The 21,054-nt window shown below is 41.9% G+C and overlaps 1 protein-coding gene across 1 annotated transcript in view; it reads left to right on the top strand.

The window, feature by feature from the left end:
* Positions 1-21,054, top strand: part of RSPO2 (R-spondin 2) — a 114,445-nt gene that overhangs the window by 39,601 nt on the left and 53,790 nt on the right. Inside the window, exon 2 of the mRNA XM_055706382.1 lies at positions 20,819-21,007. Coding sequence (XP_055562357.1) covers positions 20,819-21,007 — 189 coding nt within the window. The remainder of the gene's footprint in view (positions 1-20,818; positions 21,008-21,054) is intronic.

The raw sequence follows: 21,054 nt of genomic DNA on the forward strand, positions 1-21,054 counted from the left end.
TTTTAATTTTTTTTTTTTTTTGAGACTCTAGTATGTGACTTTGGACATATACATATGCGAGCATGATTACACTGCTGATTTTTAGGGGGCTGTTGTTAGATGACATTATGGCTAGGATATTCTTTACTCAGGTGATGTGTTTGGGCTCTCCAGCGTCTTTCCTAATAGTCCAGTTCTTGAAAACCTTTTGCCTACCTGTTTTCTTTTATCTAAGAAAATTAACTGTATGCTAGCCAAAACCAGGACATTAAAGAAAACACATATCATCTGCTTCCAGGTGGAAAATATATTTTGTTTCTTCCAGTTAATTAGTTCTAGTAAAAAATCTAGTAATGGGAGTTGTAATCATGATGTGATATAGCAGGCTGAGTTAAAGACCATAGTTGCACCAAGGCTGTAGTGCACAGTCCTTCCTTTCTGAAAAATTATCAACCAATATTTATCATTCAGAAAACTGTACAAGGAGACTCAAAATGGGAGTGGTACTGGAGGAAGTGATGCTTTGATGTTAGCCAGCACTCTTGGATCCCCCCTACCTTCTAGAGTCCTAACCCATGGGATTCCTCCGAGTAGTTCTTTGAAGAGGCCAAAGTTAGCTCTCCTGAAGTCCAGGGTTACAATCCTACTTATTGGCCTGCTTCCTCCATGCGGGATACTGAACTCCATCATCTCATGGTCACTGCAGCCAAGGCTGCCCCTAACATTCACATCCCCAAACAGCCCTTCTCTGTTTGTGTGTACAAGGGCCAGCATTGCTGGACTATGTCTGTTCTGAGATAGTGAAGTGCCGTTATGTCAGCTTTAAGAATGAGGAATTCAAAGCAAGAAAACTAAGTTATTTGCCCAAGTAATGAAAACAACTGTGGCTGAATTATTCCTTGAACCTAGGTGTGTCTTATCCTAAGCTGAGGGCTCCCTTGAGTAGTTCATTCCTCCTCTGAGGTACAGCCTTTATAATAAAGGCAATAAAAAATAAATTTATCTACTTAGCGTATCCTATTTTTTTTTTAAGACCTGGAAGGACTGTTATATTACCGATTATTATTACCTTTTACTCAGTTGCACATAGTTTAAAGGCCCAAACTGACACAAAGCACTTCAGTTCACAAGTTACTACTAACTATGTGTCACAGACTACAGCAGCTGCAAAACACCCCAGTTCTTTGGAAAGGCAAGACATTAACTAAATGAAAATTGCCCAGGCAGTCCCAGCAGGTAAACTGTGCCACATGCTGCAAGTCTGTGCTGATTTAATGGAAGAAAATTCCTTTCTGAATGTAATCCAATAACCAGCTTGACTCTGAATATATGGTGGCCATATACAAACTAGGCACGAGTTTTGATCTAGTGTGTTACTTGCCCCTAGTTATGGACAGTCCCTGATCATTCAGAGGAAGAAAAATTTTCCCTCATTCTTGGGAAGCTATACCTGCCAGTTGCATGTTAAAGTCAGTTAGCTTGTCAGGTGATGACTGGCTGGGCCCTGAAGTATGAAGCTATATGTCCTAAGAGGCATGAGGCTACTGAGGGCAGCCTGGGCATTTGTGTCCTGGCTGGGATCAGGAGAGACACACTGGCCATGTTTACGGTAGCAAGAAATGAGGTCCAGTGAGGTGCATCTGTATAATTAAACAACTAGTTCTGGGGACCTAGTGCTCATGCTTTACTAGGGGCTAGCTACTACTTTAAGGGCTTTAGTTTGGCCTAGCTCTGATCTGGTCCCATGAACTGGATTCATACTGTTTGCTGAAGACTGTTAGGTGTACGCTTGGTGCATATGTTCCAGTTCTGGTTAATTTGGAGGAAATGGAGCTCCAGGACTGCTCTGGAATGTAAAGCAGTCATCCATTTTCCCCTGAAATTGATGTCAGGTGAATCAGTCTGTAGTTCCCTGTTTGGTACATAGGCTGTCCTCTGAGCTGTTGGGCTTTCCTCAGTCTTCAAGCATTTATTAAACAAAACCTAAAATATTTTTAGAGGGACATATTAAGTTAATGCACTTAGCAATTGACTAGCAGTGGTAGTTGCCTATTTTTTTTTTTTAAATTTTTTTGGCAAATGGTCTTGCATAGCTTCCTTTTGTATGGATGGCAAACTTTTGATTACAGCTGTGTTAGCTCATTGGGTGGATACATCCTGCTTTATTCCAAACCCGACATGTAACTGTTAGGCTCTTTTGCTTTCTCTATCTGTTATTTTACATGTTAGAAATATGGTTTGTTATTCTGGTGTCTATTCACTGTTGAGTTTTGGGATTTGAAAGTTTAGAGGGGTGGGGTTGTTTTTTTTGGTTGGGTATTTTTCATCCCTTTAGGTTATTTGCCAATTATCTCAATTTTTTAACTTTCATTATTTGCTATTTATGTCTTGGTTTTCCATCCTTTGAAGCTATGCTTTAATACCACTTCCACATAAGTTGGTGTTTGGTTTTTTTTAGTCAGAATGATCTTTTTGCCCTACATTTGTTTTTGTTTTGTTATTTGTGGTACTATGGCTTGTTATTCATCCAGTACAATATCCTTGAACAACTCTTCCCAACATCTAATTTTTGTTTCCAGTCAATTATGCTAAGTAATTTAAGCTTGGCAGATTTGGCCCTTACAATGTTTCAATTAATCTTGTACGGTGGAAATGTGTCCAGTCCAAAACTCACAGGTACATTGTCAACTGCTGATTTTTGATCAGTGTTTACCTACTTTTTGTCATAAAAGTGAATCTAACCTTGAATTACCCCATAATAAGCACACTAAGGTAGTGCTCTTTATAAATACAAAAAGACCCCACTTTATTAAAGAAACTCTAGATAACATTCTTTAAAAGCTCATATCAGACATATGTCAGATTTCTTCAATGCCAAAGTTTCCTGGGATGCTATTTTTTTTTTCTGGTAGCTGATGGCTAAGGAAGAACTGATCCTGTTGTCTTGGGAGGGCTGGAAGTCTACCAGTACTAATGTTTTAGTTTTGTGAGTGAGCTTTATAGGCTGTGGAGTTGCTGTTCTTCTGTGTGTGTGAGACTCTAAAGGGTAATTGCTTGTCTGATGCAGAATATTGCCCCCATCACTGCTTATCAGAGTCTCACCTCCTGGAACGAGAGGGTGTAGGTGGGATTTTCAGCATTTGAATTTACAGCCTTTTCTCCTCAGCCTTGGTAATACAAAGCAGTTATCCCTATCCGAATTCTCCTTTTAGGAGTGTGATAATAAAATCTCTGTTCTAATGTCAGACTAGGGGAGGGTGGCTGGTCCTGGCGGGAGGTCCTCTGCTCACAGGAGCAGGAAGTTGCCACCTGTCCTTCCGGAACATCTCTGCTCTTTTCTAAATAAAGGTATCTCTGGGGGGAACTTTAGGGCTTTTTGGACAATGGTGGATGTTGTGTTGTGCTTTCCTGAATTTCCTCTCATTTCAGATGAACTGCATTGCTATCTATAGGTCTTTTCTTCTGATGCCTTTTTTTTTTTTTTTCTCTTAGGATGGCTCACTTTTTGTGGGAAAGGATACTTCTAGCTGTGAAGATATCCTTTAGGTTCCCTTATTTGCAATTACAGCAGATTTCCAAAATGCTTTATTTCTATTTCATTCATTGAAACTTGTTGCCTTCCTTCATGGGATCTCCAGTGGAAAGATAAAACTACACATCCAGAAATATTTCCATATCCTTGTGTGCTTTGTTTCCTGTTCCTCCTCCATCAGAAGTGCGTTGCACATTATGTAGCTCAGGCTGTCTCCTTCAAGCAAGAAGTGAAATCTTGATACTGATATGCAGGTCACAGGACCACAGGGTAAGCGGGTCTGGAAGAAACCTTCCAGGCAGGAGATTTGACCTCCCTTACCAATCTCCCGCTCAAAGCTGGGTCAGGTGTGAGGCCAGACCAGGTTAGCGTGGGGCTTTAACCAGTTGGGGCTTGAAATGGCTGTGCCTTCCTTTACCTCTTCAAAACTGTTGTGATGCCACCTGGAGTCCTGGACTTACTGAAAGTGGGTGGCTGTTGGAGTAGCCACAGCATCTGTCTAGCCTTGCATTTCCCTCCTGGGCCAGGGGAAAACAGCGTCTTCTCTCTGCCTAGTGCTTCAATGGAGTTGAAATGGATTCAGCCCCAGTACCCTACCTGGGACCTTGTAAGCTCTATGGGTTTTCTAGCGCAAACATAATAAACAGCTACTCTGACAGCTGCTGTAGCCGAGGAAATGTAGTGCTGTGTCTGCACAGTACTCAGGTGAGTTTTTATACAGACTTGTCATATCTACCTGGAGACTATCAGCTTACTCCTCTGCAATACTGTGGGGACCAATTTTACTTCTGTGTGGTTGAGGCTTCATTCTCAACCTAATGCCTAACCTGAAATTCAGGTTGCCTCCATCAGGCTCAGGCATCTGGCGAATCTGCTTGTACAGACCCCCGCTGTAGCTTTGCTCAGAACCAGCTTTTGCTCAGTGTAAGAACCTGTATAACATTTCTTCTGCAAAACTTATGAGACTGTGAATATAACCTTAAATGCATTTTAAATTTTCCCTCTCAGCTCCTTATATCTGAGGCCATTAAATCTTCCAGACTATTCCCAACTATCTGAACCTTACAATTCTTCATTCTTAGAGGCTACTGCTTTCTGTACCTTCCAGTTTAATAATATTCTTTAAAAAAAAACAAACAAAAACCCAAACACAAAAGACTCCTCCATTTACATGCTGTTCAATATTTTTGAAGTCTGGTATTTATGAAACACTAACCAGTGTGTTGTTCACTGCTTTATAAAGTGGAGAAATAGGGCATGTTCTTCACTGTTACAGATTTACAGTCACAGTCAAATATTTATTTGTTTAGCATTTCCTTTACATGCCAGTTCCTGTTGTACAATAAAATGTGATGGTAAACAATAGTTGAGCAGTAGTCGTTAGTTTTGTGGTGCCTGATAAGGCAATGGAAACAACTATATATTCTTTGCCTCTTTTACTTTGTTGAAATTGCTGTACAGATTGTCTAGCTTCAGAGTCCAGATTTGATATCTATCACTTTTTAAAAATGTTTAATTTAATCCTCCAGGAAGTGAAAAGAAAGACTTGATCTCCTTCTCTAACTACTTTTTGTTCTCTTCCTCAATCTTTCCTACCTTTTTAGGAATTGTTCAGTGAAAGTATGAGAAAGCAAAGTGAAATATGCATCATGCATAAAGTCTTCTTGTATGTCATTGTACTTTGTGTCTTAAGCAGAGTGTTCTGGATCTTCACCTCTTTAGCGTTAGTGTTTCCAATAATGTTTTGTCTTCAGCAGTTTGGGTGGATCTGGGTTTGGAACTGTGTTTTTGTTGGAATGCTTCTACGTTGGATCCCTGCAGTTTTCAGTGCTTGGAAAAGTTATAACTTAAAATAGAAGACAAAGTAAACATGCCATCAAAGGGGAAAAAATTAAATCTCTGTTTATTCACCTGCATGCTAGAGATGAATCTTATTCACAGCAGCTAGCTGAAATATTCTAGATATCAAAAGGCTTGGAAAAAAATGAATTTGTTTAAATGCCTGAGACTTTGTTCCAATAGGATTTGTGTCCCAGATGTTGATTTGCAGCAGCAATATGATGGATGAAACTTGCTGTTGAATAGGCCATCAGATAGTGGCACACAGAATATGAACATGAGGAAAATACATTTCTCCACTATTTTGTAATTAAGAAATAGGCTGTGAGAGCCTGTGCATTTCTGGATTACTGTAGCACCGGAACCTGAAACAGGAAGGTCTGAAACTCATGTTCAAGTGACTTTTAACCACCTAAGAGGTAGAAATACACTGCCTTGTGAACTCCACTGACCAGGCCTCCCCCCAGCATGGTGTTATGAGGAAGGTAAAGGAGTCACTGTTTTTTATTTTTGTTTCTTTTAGCAGCTTGCACATTAACAACATATATAAAAAGTTGGTCCAAGGTATAGTAAGTCTCTGTAAGGAGCATGACTATTTCTTCTGTATTAGAAGTGGAGCTAACAGCTTATGTGTGAGTGTCTGCTCATGCTTCCCAACACAGTTTATTTTTAATGGAAAGCAAATAAACTTCCTACTTGAAATAAGCTAGGGAACATGAGTGTTGTCACATACTGTATTCCTTGCTTCCTTCTTCCTACAACTAAGCCCAGAAGAAGCTCCTCCTGTGCCTCATATATAGGTGAGATATAGGAGATAGAAGTGAAAAAAAAAAGATAAAGCCTCAACTGAGGAATGTGATTTTAAAATGTCTGTTTGGGAGGATACTGCGATTGGCTTGAAAATTCCCGATTCCTTCCACAGAGGCTTTAAGGACAGCTCTGAGCATGTACAGAGCTGCTGGTGCCGAGTAGCAAGGCTGCACGGTACTCACGCTCTCTTACACTTCACCGCCTGCAGGCTAGCTGCCACTGGTGGGTGGCAGAGTGGTGGCCTGGTGGGGGGGCAGCTGGAGATGTCCCTTCACTGAAACCAGCCTGCTGTGCCACTAAGGCAAAAGAGCCCTGCCACTGCACGAAGGGCATGCTGGAGGGAGCTGGATGTTGGGGTAGATCCTAGGGGCAGAGCAGACTGGGGGTCTGATCTCTGTCCTATCAATTGATTTATGCCGTTTTCATCAGACGTAATTTATCTGTGCTGTTACCAAAGGCAGGGACTTGCGGTGCTTTGCTTCCACGTCTGAATTGCTGGGGTTTGCGGTACAACCCAGAATTTTTTTCTTTTTAAGTAGGAATTTTGGGGGATTTCTATATCTTGTATATCTATATACAAGTCTATATTTTACTCTATAGACTTGTAAGAAGCTGAAAGTGTGATTAATGTAAAATCTAAATAAATGAAATTGGACGACAAGTTATCCTTCAAAAGTATTGCATGTTAAAAACCCTCTCAGGTTTTATAGTTGGAGTTTCTTGAGGTTTCATTACATGAAGCTACTGGCATTTAATCAAATTATCTGGGGCTTATAAAGTATCCTAAATCATAAAAACATCTGATAGAAGTTTATTTAAAGCTTATATCGTGGATATTTTTACAGAAACTGAAGATGCCAGATAAGATAAAGAATTTTGAAATTTGGAGTAGACAAAACTGCCCACAGCTGTGCAAACAGTGCAGCGATGGGCATGTATTGGCCATGTTTCAGTACTGCTAGACTACAGGGTGCCTAAAAAAGCGTAACTCTAGTGACTCATAAGCAGGTGAAACAGAGGTCATCTTGGAGGGACTCTTCTCAGCGTGATAACAACTGATGAAGCCACTTACAAATCAACAATTTGAATGGATTAAAGGAAATGGCTGGTCCATTTGTTGGTGTAATGCAATTTCTTACTATAGCTGAAATGGATTGGCCTATAAATTAAAACTCAGAAGTGGGATTGGCAACATGCACATGAATTTGCATCACGTAAGATGTTTGAACACCAAATCTAAATGTTGGGGGGAGTGGTGGTGGTGGTGGGGGCTAGGCTTCAAGATACCGAACCTGTGAATGGTATTTGTGAACCAGTTGGTTGGTAACGCTTGGTTGTTGGTTTCTTTTTTCTGAATGGGCTATGTAGCTGGTCTGTATGCATGAACACAAGGGAAAAGGACTTTTTTTACTATATTTTATTTTATTTTACCTTTTTTGTGTCTGCATGCACTCTGTGGCTGAGGTGCTTGAACCTTTTATCCCCAGTGCTTAGTCTCTGAGTGTTGAATTACACTCTGCCAGTAAGAGCAGGAAGACCTAGGGTAAAACTGGTGAAAGTCTGAACAGCAAATAGCAATAAACCCCAATATTCCTAGGACATTTGAACAGGGAGTAGGGCACTTTCTATTTTTGTACTTTAATTTTAGGATGGCAGGTGATGGAGTGTAGAGAAATTATAGAGGACTGTATGAGAAGTTTATTTGTGAAGAGTTGTGAGAGAGGAGGAAGAAGCAGAGAGAAGAGAAAGAAAGTGCGCCCTGGATGAGGAGAGACTAGGAGAAGGCAGCAGAGGGACTGGCGTGAGGCATATGTTGGTATGGTAAAAGACCTTGTTGCAGCCGGATAGTTTGGAGAGTGCTGTGACAATTGGTACCCCCTGTGAGGCCCTTCAGATTATGAGACTGAGTGTAATGAGTGGTGACAGCAGTGATGGCTGTGCTGAGGGATGTTTGAAGTTTTGAACAGTGACAGCGGTGCCCAATATAGCAGAGACAGGTGGGGATAGCCTGTGATCCAGATCACATTGAGATAGGTGGGAAGAGCCTGGGGATCTGGATCAGACACCAGTAAAGGTGAGCCATTGGGATCAAAGAGAAGGAGGCCTGACTGCCGTGAAGCTGAGACTGAGGGTAACGGGCGATAGCGGCAGAGTACACAGCCAGATGTGTCAGCAGCCCGCAGTGGCGGCGGGTCCAGAGCGTGTCCGGCCGGACAGTGGTGATGGCTGTGCTGGGGGAACGCGCGGGAGCAGCACGGTGCCGCGGGTGGCTCACACTGTTGCTGCTGCTGCTTGGCCTGGTGGTATTCTTGCCAGTGTTTATGTGCTTGTTGAAGGTGTATCCAGTCATAGAAGAAATGAATGACCACAAGGATATTGAGAAGCTTGTTGGAACACGAAGTAATGTATTAGTGCTGTTTTCTAGATCTGCTGCTGTTGAAAGCTCACTCAGGTTACTGTCTGATGTGGCCCAGGAGGTGAAAGGGCAAGGTACTCTAAGTTCATCAGAACCTCACTCTGAAGAAAACAAAATCCTAGATGTCAAGAAAGCAGATAAGAAAGGTGATCAGCCCCCAGAAGCTGAAAATCTCAAGATAAAATGGAAGAAGGGGTATGTGTATGAGTTCAGGGACAAGTCTTGACTGTATGAAAAGTTTATTTGTCAAAAAGTTGTGATGATTGTTAAAAGCATATGCACGAAATGCTAAGAAGAAAAAAAGAGTTCAGGGACAAGTTGTACAGACTGTATGAAAAGTTTATTTGTAAAAAGGTTGTGATGATTGTTAAAAACATAAGGTATGAAATGTTAAAAAGGAAAAGAAAAAAGAAAAAAGGGAATTGTAGAGGAATTATAGAGGACTGTATGAAAAATTTATTTGTAAAAAGTTTGTGATGATTAGTAAAAACATGAGGTATGAAATATTAAAAAGAAAAAAAAGGGGGGGATTTAGAGGAATGAAGCTGGGTTAATTAACATTGATAATATACAGCTGTGAGCTGGCTTCAGGGGCGGTGGGTTGGCTGATGTAGATAAGGTGCAGCTGTGGCTGGTTCCTACTAAGTGGTTGGGCAGCCAATGAAGGGAGAGCAGTCAAGAAAGAGAGAGGAGGAAGAAGCAAAGAGAAGAGAGAGCATGTGTGCTCTGGATGACGAGAGACTAGGAGAAGGCAGCAGAGGGACTGGTGTGAGGAGTATGTTGGTATGTGATGGTAAAAGACCTTGTTGCAGCTTGATAGTTTTGAGAGTGCTGTGACAATGGAGTGGTGTTTGTTACCTGCAACAGGTGTTCCGTGGTTTTTTTTCCATCTGATAGCCAGAGAAGACTTCCTATGCATAAAATGTAAACTGTTGACAGCACTGGATTTTTGGACTAGAAGGATGAATACTGCCACTGGGGAACGTTGGGGAAATGGAAGAGGTCTGAGCAACCAGACTGAGGAAACATTGCTGCCCCGTTTTCAGGGAGAGAGGATATGCCTCCCAAGGCTCTGAACAGAGAGAAGTTGTGGAAGAGGATTCACGTCAGAAGGAGGAAACAGCATTCAGTAGTGTTGAAGGCAAGTGAGGACTGGTAGGCTGTGAACAACAGACAGAAGAGGACAAGGGGAGTTAAATGTTACCAGCTGACAGCAGGTATCCAGAAAATAAACTATGAGAAATGCCTTTAAAAGCTCCAGATGGTTGAATGAAGAAAGATGGCTGAGATACCTCTTTGACTGGCAGTTCAGCCCAGCTGTAAAGAAAGTCAGTAATGTTCTCAAAATATCTAAGCAACCAAGGCATCCTGAGACCAGCATACATGTAATTTTATCAATAAAGTAGGCTTCTGAATTGGGTAGTCGGTATATTTTGCTGATAATGCTTGTAGTCACTAAATATTGCAAAATATCTCAACATTTAGGTGATTTCTTGAGACTTGCCAGGGTGCTGAAGGAGAATAATATCTAACTGATCTTCACAGTGATTGTCCCTACCATGGTGGTAGGGCAAACAGTGCAGAAAATTCTGAAATTATTCAGCTGGATAGCCATGCCTTTAAAGTAAAATATTTTGATTTGGAGGTAGAACTCTCTTTTGAATATAGAAGGAATCAAGACAAGTCTTCTGATGCCTAGACTAGAATAATCAGAAGGACATTATATCAATAATAAGAGAATGAAAGGAGCTGAAAATGAGAGTAGCTTAAGCATAAAATTATGATATTTAAAATATAATTAAGACCTCCAAAGGAAGTGGAAAAAATGGTTTCATAATAAGCAGGCAAAATTGTTCATTTACGAGCGTAAATTTAGTGAGATTTACACCAAATTCATTGCAGTGAAAAGCTACCCTACAAGTTAGTCTATCTTCAGAGGAGGAGTGGGGAACTTGGGCTTTCTGAGTTGTGGACAACTTCAGAGAAAATGACCCTGAATGGTTGAGGCCCATTGTCTTGAGAAAGATAGGAATGGGTGGCAAGGCTATGTTCTGTGGCTGAGGACTAGACTGAGGTGGACAGGGGGATTCCTGGGTCAGGGAAACCTGAGCAAGAGCTGAGAAACCCACCAGGAGCCTGCAGCTCTCATGAGCAAGGCTGACATGGCTTAGGCCTTGCCAGGAGCAACCACAGGAGATAGAAATGGCTGTGGGGAGTGCTATGACCAGGGAATGGTGCATCAGCCAGGCATGGTGCCGCAGTTTGTGCAAGGAGGGCTGTGCACCCTGCTTGTAGGCCTGCAGCTCAGAAGAGTGCTCCAGTTGTCTGCCAGGATAGTAGGCACTTGCCTCAGAGTTAAAGTCAGTGTGTCTACAGAGAAAGCCCCTGTGAGAAAGGAAAACTTCCCCTTGGTTGAGGAGGACCATGTTAGAGATCACTTGAGCAAACTTGACACACACAAGTCCATCGGCCCTAGAGGAATGCACCCTCAAGTGCTGAAGGAGCTGGCAGATGTTATTGTCAAGTTACTCTCCATCATATTTGAAAGGTCATGGAGAACAGAAGAGGTGCCTGAAGACTGGAGGAAAGCCAGTGTCACTCCAGTCTTCAAAAAGGGCAAGAAGGAGGACTCGGGGAAACTACAGGCCAGTCATCCTCACCTACATCCTGAAAGGTGAGGGAACAGCTCATCCTGGAGGCCATCTTGAAGCACGAGGAGGAAAAGAAGGTTATCAGGAGTAATCAACCTGAATTCACCAAGGGGAAATTATGCCTGACCAACCTGATAGCCTTCTATGATGGAGTTAGTGGCTGAGTAGATGAGGGGAGAGCAGTGGATATTGTCTACCTAGACCTCAGCAAAGCTGTTGACACAGATCAGGCTGAATGGCAGAGCACAGAGAGTTGTGATCAATGCTGCAGAGTCTGGTTGGAGAGCTGTAGCTAGCGGTGTTCCCCCGTGGTTCAGTGCTGGGTCTGGTCTTGTTCAACTTACTCATCAATGACATGGATGAAGGGACAGAGCATACCCTCAACAAGTTTGCCAATGATACAAAACTGGGAGAACTGGCTGATTCACCAGAAGGCTGTACTGCCATTCATCGAGGCCTGGACAGGCTGGAGAGAGTTGGGCAGGAAGAAACCTCATGAAGTTCAACAAAGACAAGTGTAAGGTCCTGCACATAGGGAGGAACAACCTCATGCACCAGCACAGGCTGGGGCCTGGCCTGCTGGAAGGCAGCTCTGCGGAGAAGAACCTGGGAGTCCTGGTGGACAGCGAGTTGCTCGTGGGCCAGCAGTGTGCCCTGGTGGCCAAGAAGACCAAGGGGATCCTGGGGTTTGTTAGGAGAAGTGTGGCCAGCAGGTCGAGGGAGGTGATCCTCTCCCTCTGCTCTGCCTTGGCGAGGCAGCATCTGGAGTGCTGTGCCCAGTTCTGGGCTTCCCAGTTCAAGAGAGACAGGGAGCTACTGGAGAGGGTCCAGCAGAGGGCTACAAAGATGATTTGGGGACTGGAGTGCCTCCCTTATGAGGAAAGGCTGAGAGAGCTGGGCTGACTTAGCATGGAGACGACTGAGAAGGGATCTTATCAAGTATCTTAAGGGGATGGGGCCAGGCTCTTTTCAGTAGTGCCAAGTGACAGGGCAAGGGGCAGTGGGCACAAACTGAAGCACAAGAAGTTCCTTCTGGACATGAGGAAGAACTTGTTTACCTTGAGGGTGACAGAGCACTGAAACAGTCTTCCCAGAGAGGCTGTGGAGTCTCCTTCTCTGGAGACATTCAAAATCCACCTGGATGTGAGTGCGCAGCTTGCTTTAGGTAAACCTACTTTAGCAGGGGGTTGGACTGGATGATTTTCAGAGGTCACATCCAACCCTGACCACTGTGATTCTGTGATCTCCTGTGTAACGCCAAAAAATGGCTGCTTCCTACCCAGAGCAGCGTGGTACTTGGTGAAATGTTGTTTTTGTTGTAAAAAAAAAAAAAATAAAAAATTTACATAACCCATGAATGTTTTGGGAGAGTAACATCTAGGAAAAGTAGAGACATTATATCAGTTCTGCGTTTGGCACTGGTACAATCACTTTTCTATTGCTGAGGTCTTTTTTTGGTGTCCATAAGCCTGCTGATAAAATGGTAAGGGATTGATCAAAGGACTGGATACTTTGCCTTGCGGTGAGACATTCTGGAATCTTGTTCTGTTTATCTTACCCATGAGAAGGCTAAGACTTGACCTGATCAGAGTGTCTGCATTGGGGGAAAAAAACATTGCAGAACTGTTAACAATCTGGCAGGCAAAGATATAAAAAGGTCCAGTGGTTGCTATTTGAAGTTTAAAATTCCACTGCAGATTTTCAACAGTGAGAGTGATTAGTCCCTATGATAGCTTCACAAAAGGTTGTGGTGGTTTCCTTACCACTGACAACTTAAAAATCAAGATTGAATGGTTTCTTAAATGATATGCTTTAGTAAAGCACAAGTTCTGTGGCTTCTTTGTACAGGGCATTGGGCTAATTGTTCATAAAAATCCCCTTTGACTTTGTGTCTCTTAATTCTCTTAAAGACAATGACTAGAGACAAGCTAGTAAATGTTTTTCTTTCCTTTTTTTTTTTTTGTTATTCAAGTTTTCTGTTCAAAACTTACTTCTGATTTTACACAGCTTTAGTGAAAAATAGGTATCTTTCTTGGACATCTTCTGTTCATAGCCCATCAGATGTGTTTTAAGTATAATGAGCTTGCAGTCTTACAATGTTAATACATTGGTATACAGTGTAATATTGGTGTATCTGTAAAGCTGTATTCCTTGTTCCATTCTTTGGTACCCTAAAAACGTATGCCAAGCATGAGTGTATTTTAGTTGGTTTTAGTTGGTTTTATTGAGATGTGTGGGATTTCTTTATAGCATTAATTGAATTCAGGATTATGAAACATAGTCTTTCTTCAGTAAGTGCAGGTTGTAGTAGTCTTTTAGTTGCTTCCTTCCTCTGAGTCCTCTCTGCACACCTCCTGTTGACAGTGAGAAGTGTCTTGGAGACATTCCTGCTAGATCTGAACTAAAATCCAATACCAGCATTTAGGTGGCTGCAGTACCACTTATGGCAGGAGAGCCATTAAGCTGGCCATTGTACCACTAAGCCCAGTTTCTGACTTTAGAGTGTTCAAAAAACCAAAGACTGCCAAATAGTGACACGATGACCAGGCAGCAAGTGATATTAGGAATGTAATGAGCATGTTAGCCTGGCCTTCTAAAAAGATAATGTTTAGGTAATAATTGTTTCTACTGCTTGTTTCTCTGCCAGACCCGTCTCTTTCTCCAGTTGATTTTGGATTCATTTGTCCATTTCAACCTGTTTTTTACAGAAGTGTAGAAATACCAGGTTCTTGTGGTGAGCTCAAGCACCAGGTTCAAAAGAGGTTTGTGACACCTAACGAGTGGATATACAAGGAAGATGTAAATTAGTAGCAGTTGTTGTGGTATGGGCTGTAATCAAGAAAATCAAATCCTTTTAGTTCTCTTGCTTACTGAACAATCTGTATTCTTGTGGGAAACATGCTAGATTCATTTTGTACTGTTAATTCTCTTGTGTTTTCAAATAGTCATAACAATTCACTTAAAACTGCTTCAGCAATATGGCTTAAATACATTTGATCCAGACAAGAGTTAAAGTAATTAGCTGACATTTGATTTTAGTTGATATGGATCCAAACCATGAAACTTTGAACACCCTTAGAGTTCAGAAGTGTTTCTTTCAGTGTTTGGGTACTGGTCTGTGTTCTCAAGTAACCTTTTCAAAATTGGCAAATTTAATCCCAGATTTAAAACAGAGCAACATAGGGAATCAAGTCTGTAAATGCTTTTTCTTTAAATATAGAGATGCTCTAGAGTGTAGTTGTAGAAGTGGCAAGCAGAAGGAATAGAAAATGCATTACCCATATAAAGGTGTGTGTTTGTGTCTTTGTGCGGTGTTCACACCCGCGTACATACTTCTGTGGCTGCACAAAACATTGCTCCTGCTGCAAGGACCTTACAATCTTAACAGACAGGCAGGGAAATCATGCACTTTGAGACCCAGAGGATGGTGCTAACTTAGAGCATGTGTGCATTTGCAGTTTTATGATGTGACGACAGCAGCGCTCTGACACTGGTTAACATTTGTGGGCCTTGTGGAAGGAACAAGTTTCCATAGGGATTTGGCTGCCATAGGGATCTGGCTAAAGGAAACCTGCCCGCCTGGCACACAGAGTTGAGGAGGGTGTTCCAGGCAGGGTTGAAATAGATATGAGTAACATGATGTCTTACATTGCGTGTGGTGCGGCTGGTAACTTGGAATGTGATTGACCATGTTTTGTAAGCTTGTTATTTTTTCTTTCTCTCTAATAGAGACGGAAAAAGAAGTTATGAAGAAATTCAAAGGGAAGTGTGTAGATGTTTCTGCTGAACATAGAGGCATTCATTTCTTCCTTCAAAAAGCAATTATATGAGAACTGAAAAAGCTGTATGTGATAAGAATACATGGTATTTGCTATGTTAAGAAACCAAGATGGAAAGGGAAGACTTAGGGGCAGGGCAGATTTTGTAGGATTTAATTATAACCTGTGAATATAGGGGAGAACATACACAGGGGAGCCTGCGTACAAAGAGAGAAAGTTAAGTTGGTATCTTCAAGATGGCATGCCTATGTGACACCAAAACCAGTGCTACGGTATTTGATTTGTTAAAGTATATGTTCAGTGTTCAAGTAATTTAGCATTAGAGCATCTCATGATTTTCCCTGCTTTGGGATAAGTTGAACTGACAGATCACAGAAGTCAGATGCTTCCCATGAAGCTCTGAAAAGAATATAAGCAATGACAAAGTAGAAGAGTACCGATTCTGTGGTATACACTTCATAACAACTTACTGTCTGCAAAATACCTGGAAATTATTCAGTTTGGTGCCTAAGCAGCACAATGGGAAGTTTTCAGATTCATTCATAATGTTTACTCTCTGTATTACAGTGTAGTAATCGTATTATCTCCCCCTTACTATTGTATAATTCTTCAGTGATCTCTTTTTTTTTTTTTATTTAATGTGGTAAAGAAAGAAAATAAAAATATATGATGCTTTTATAGATTTTTTTTTTTTAAACTTAACAACTAGGAGAGCAAGAAGGAGTCATCACTTTGTGACCATTAACTACGTGACCATCTCAAATGCTGTTGTCACAGTTCAATGTGTGAGTTAAATAATCATTTAAGTAAAAATACATGTGTCGCATCTACAGTACCTCATATTTGAGTATTTCAGAGCAGTTTACAAGTTTTGATGAACTGAATCTCATAGTGTTCCTATAAGAGGGAAAAAATTACAGGCATAGAATCTATAAGTCATTTGTTAAGACTGCTCAGGAGATAAAGGAGAGTCTAGATGTCATGGTTTGGGAAACCTACAGAGAAGTTAAGATTTTGGGATAAATATGTACAACTTAAAAATTTAGTATATTAATGAACTCTTTCATATATCTTGTCTTGACCTTAAGCTGTGAAAGATGTGCCATCCATCTCCTAAACAAAGGATAGCACAGGATAATGGAGGATCATTTTCTGCTGTTAGCTCCTTTTCATGTGAGAGTATGTTAGGAAAGAGCTATGGCTGAAGCCCAGAGAAGTAAACATAAATAAATTTTTTCTGCAAAACAAAGGGTTATCAACAAAGACATCCTACCAGAAATAGAAAAAAGAGGAATTTGAGGAGACTAGCATGTGGGAAGTTGTAGATAAAGGAAAGTTGGACAGTAGAGTCAAACTGAGACACATTTTGTAACCAAGAAGTCTGAATGTTAATGGGGGTCAATGAGGGAAGGTGGACATGAGACCTATGCGGACACTACAAATGTATCTGCTCCAGAGCCTAGTCCCTGCTCCCCAAGCCACACTATTGAAAATTGTACAATGGCTTAGATTGGAAAAGACCTTTAAAAGCATCAAGTCCAACCATTAACCCAACACTGCCAAGTCCACCTCTAAACCATGTCCCTAAGTGCCACTTCTACACGTCTTTCAAATACCTCCAGGCATTGTGACTGAGCCACTTCTCTGGGCAGCCTGTTCCAGTGATTGACAACTCTTTTGGTGAAGAATTTTTTCCTAATATACAATTTAAACCTCCCCTGGCACAACTTCAGGCCATTTCCTCTTGTCCTGTCACTTGTTACTTGGGTGAAGAGACTGACATCCACCTTGCTAAAACCTCCTTTCAGGTAGTTGTAGAGAGCAATAAAGTCCTCCCTGACCCTCTTTTTCTCCAGACTAAACAACCCCAGTTCCCTCAGCTGCTCCTCACCAGACTTGTGCTCTGGACCCTTCACCAGCTTCGTTGTCCTTCTCTGGACATGCTCCAGTATCTCAATTCTTTCTTGAAGTGAGTGGCCCAAAACTCAACACAGTATTCAAGGTCTGGCCTCACCAGTGCTGAGTACAGGGCGACACTCACTTCGCTAGTCCCTCAGCCTTTGTCACTATTCTTCCCCCAGCATCCAGCCAAGGATGGAGATTCTCCTTAGCCCTCCCTTTGTTGCTAATGTATTTATAGAAACATTTTTTTGTTGTTCTTTATAACAGTAGCAAGATTAAGTTCTAGCTGGGCTTTGGCCCTTCTGATTTTCTCCCTGCATAACCTCATGACATCCTTGTAGCCCTCCTGAGTTGCCTGCCCCTTCTTCCAAAGGTCATAAACTCTTCTGTTTTTCCTAAGCTCCAGCCAAAGCTCTCTGTTCAGCCAGTCCCAACTTCTCCCCTGCCAGTTCATCTTTTGGTACATGGGGACAGCCTACTCCTGTGCCTTTAAGACTACCTTCTTGAAGAACGTCCAGCTTTCCTGGACCCCTTGGCCTTTCAGAGCTCTCTCCCAAGGGGCTCTACCAAACAGTCAGCTAAACAACACAAAGTCTGTTCTCTGGATGTCCAAGGTAGCAGCTCTGCTGAACCCCCTCCTTACTTCTCCAAGAATTGAAAACTCTTATCATTTCATGATCGCTATGCCCAAGACGACCTCCAACCACCATATGACCCCCAAATCCTTCTCTGTTCACAGACAGCAGGTCCAGCAGAGCATCTCCCCTGGCTGGCTCCCTGACCAGCTGTGTCAGGCAATTATCTTCCACACGTTCCAGGAACCTCCTAGACTGTTTCCTCTCTGCTGTGTTGTATTTCCATCAGACAGCTGAAGTCCTCCGTAAGATCAAGGGCTAACTATTGTGAGATTTCTCCCAGCTGCTTATAGAATATTTTGTCTGCCTCTTCATCCTGGTTGGGTAGTCTGTAACAAACTCATACTGTGGTATCTGCCTTGTTGGCCCTCCCCCTGATTCTTACCCATAAATGCTCAACCCTATCATCACCATCATGAAGCTTTAGACAAAACACTTTCTAATGTACAGGGCTACCCCACTGCACCCCATTCCTTGCCTGTTCCTTCTGAAGAGTTTATAGCCATCCATTGCAGCATGCCAGTTGTGAACAATCTCATTGTGTTTCTGTGATGGCAACTATGTCATAGTTTTCCTGCTGCACAATGGCTTCCAGCTCCTGTTTGTTGGCCATGCAGCATGCATTGGTGTAGATGCACTGCAGCTGGGCTGTTGATCCTACCACCTTTTTGTGGGGAGAAGCCCTAATTCCTATGTGACCATTCTCGGGGTCTTCCGAGGTTTCTAAACGCATCAATAACGCTTGCATTTTTGCTGCTGCATGGATCACCATCCCCTACCTCCACTGAGATGGCAGATCAAAGGACCTTGCCAGCACACCATCCCTCAAACACTGGTGTGCTGCTCTCAGATTTACCTCTAGTGAGCCTAGTTTTATCCCTTTCTCCCTTCAAATCTCATTAAAGCTCTTTCAATGAGCCCTGCTAATTCCTGTGCAAAGATCCTTTTCCTGCTTTGAGAGGTATACCCTGTCTGTTGCTAGCAGAACTGTTGTCCTGTAGCCATCAGCTATACCCATATATATATATATATCCTTTAGCTATATGCATATATATATATTTCCATATATACAGAAGCCTTTAGCTATATCCGTGTTGTTCAGCAATTGGCCTGGCTCTAAGTCATAATCATATACATGCTGTATATGAGATGCTGACTTCAGCTGATTCAAACTCCAGACCCCACTTTGAGTGGTGAATAAATTCAGGCATCTTGCATCATTACTTTTGCTTTGTTCCTGTTAGTTCTTTTGTTGTAGTACAGGCTTCTCTGAGGAGCCTTGAACAAGCTGGAGGTACAGATTTACTAAGAATGAGATGCAAGGAGACTAAAAGAGGATTCAGAAGTCTACAGGATTGCCCACCATGTGTTAAGCAACAACTGCTTTGGAGTACGTGGTCACTTATTATTTGATGTGGTTACAGATATGCAATCCCTGCCAACAGTGAGATGAGGGATGCATCCAGGCCTAGCTCATCATCTGTTTGTTTCTCTTCTTGTATGTCTTTGAAGATGGGGATTGTGAATAAGAATAGTTGCAGGATGAACTGTAGGAAAAATTATATCTGAGGTCTTGTGGGAAACAGGAGATGGGAATCAGTTTAGGGAGTATAAGGCGGTTGGTCTGGTAAGATGTGTCATTGCAAAAAGGTTAACAGAGAGCCAAAGAATCGGACATATACCATAGAAGGTAAGGATGCTCTTCCCATCTCACCATGTGAGCCTGGTGCCGGAGGATGCCAGCACTCAGAAAGCGTCCCACTGACTGAGCTGTGCACACCAGATCACTGAGCTTCTCCTCCTGCCTGCCACCCACTAGGATTATTCTGACTGGAGTTTGGATGCTGTTGTGCTGAACTTGGTTTGGCATGGGGGGGGGAACGGGAGCAGAAAGGGAGTGGAAATGTGGTGTGCAGATGTGTGAAGGTGAGAGTAAAGCATATCAGCTACTAGTTCCAGAGGGTGGTGGGCTTTTCCTTTTTTCTTTTCCTGGCTCTGCTGGTAAAGCCATCCATTGAACAATCTCTATTATCCATCCATACGAGATGAAGGTACAAGAGTACTATGTTAGGGTGTGAATACTTTTAAATATTTTAAAATATAACAATTAAGCACAGTCTTTGTCCTTATGGCTAGCTGCTATCAGAATGGCCTCTATTAAAAACCTCTTGAGACCCCAAAGACTCTTTCCTTCTGTTGCATAATACTTTTTCTTTTGTTTCCAGTAAATCAGGTTTGAACTGGCAAATTTCTGTCAAGTCCTGTAGCCAATTTAATATTTAAACCAGACCTGTCAAGTTATGCTGGTTCCAGGAATGTCTTGAGCCATCCTCCCTCTGGTAACCTGCTGTGCTGACTCAGCCCTGAGAAGGAGTTGACAGCCCATGGGGACAGGGGAGTGTTCTGCAACTGCATGAAAGGCAGGTTAATAAAAGCTTATAAGGACAAACAGTGATGGAGCTAAGGTTTGTGTTGCAGTTATCACCCAAGTAATTTAAAAGAAAAAAGAGGGATATTTTCTTTCTCTATACCCCAGAGAATAGAATTGAAGGCACAGCAGTTGGTGAACTTAAAATATTAATGTGCACTAAAAGCCCTCCTTTGGTAATTGTTTTCAGTCCGTTTTGGGCAAAAACTTGTAAAAAAAGTCTCTTAGAACTTTGAACTGCGATTTTTTTTTTAAATAATTGTCTTGGCATTTGTATTAGAAAGACCAAGAAGAGACTGCAAGACAACAGCTGTTCTAGGACCCTGAGAGCTATGGGACAGCACACATTGCTAGTGCTGTACCTGTTCTGTGGAGAATTCTCTACTTTTAATATTACTGTCTCCAGAAGCCAGAATTTTCATTAGTGTGGTTGCTGGATTTCCATGGACATATCAGTCCACGTGCATATATCAGGGTGCTGATGTTCTTATATTTTGTTGCTGTTGTGTGCTTACATCCTCAGCTTCCAATTAGAATTCAGCACCTGGGTTTCATTTATGTTATACTGGTGAACTTTGTATAACTTGATCCCTGCTTGCCTGTACCTTTATTTTAAATGTGTGCAAATTCATTGAATTGCCCTACATACAATTAAAAACGTAGAGAATGCATTTCTTTTTATTTCCTTGCCAGAGTAGATGTATGAGAGTGAATGCACTTTCAGAACCTTCCCTTTATAACTATGTTATCATTCAGTAGAGAAGTAACACTTTAGAGGGGAGAGGACCTCCAGCCAAAATAATTTCCAAATCATCTGAAAAGTGTAATTTATCTTCTTATTTTGCAGCTAGCTATGGACCAAATCCAATTTGCAAAGGCTGTTTGTCCTGTTCAAAGGATAATGGGTGCATCAGATGCCAACACAAGTTATTCTTCTTCCTACGAAGAGAAGGAATGAGACAATACGGTGAATGCTTGCATTCCTGCCCATCGGGGTACTATGGACTCCGAACGCCAGATATGAACAGATGTTCAAGTGAGTTTTTTTTGCACCTTTACATTCACTTTTGTAGGAAGGCCATA

This window comes from Falco cherrug, chromosome 3, assembly GCF_023634085.1.
Source record: "Falco cherrug isolate bFalChe1 chromosome 3, bFalChe1.pri, whole genome shotgun sequence".
NCBI classification, from domain to species: Eukaryota; Metazoa; Chordata; class Aves; order Falconiformes; family Falconidae; genus Falco; species Falco cherrug.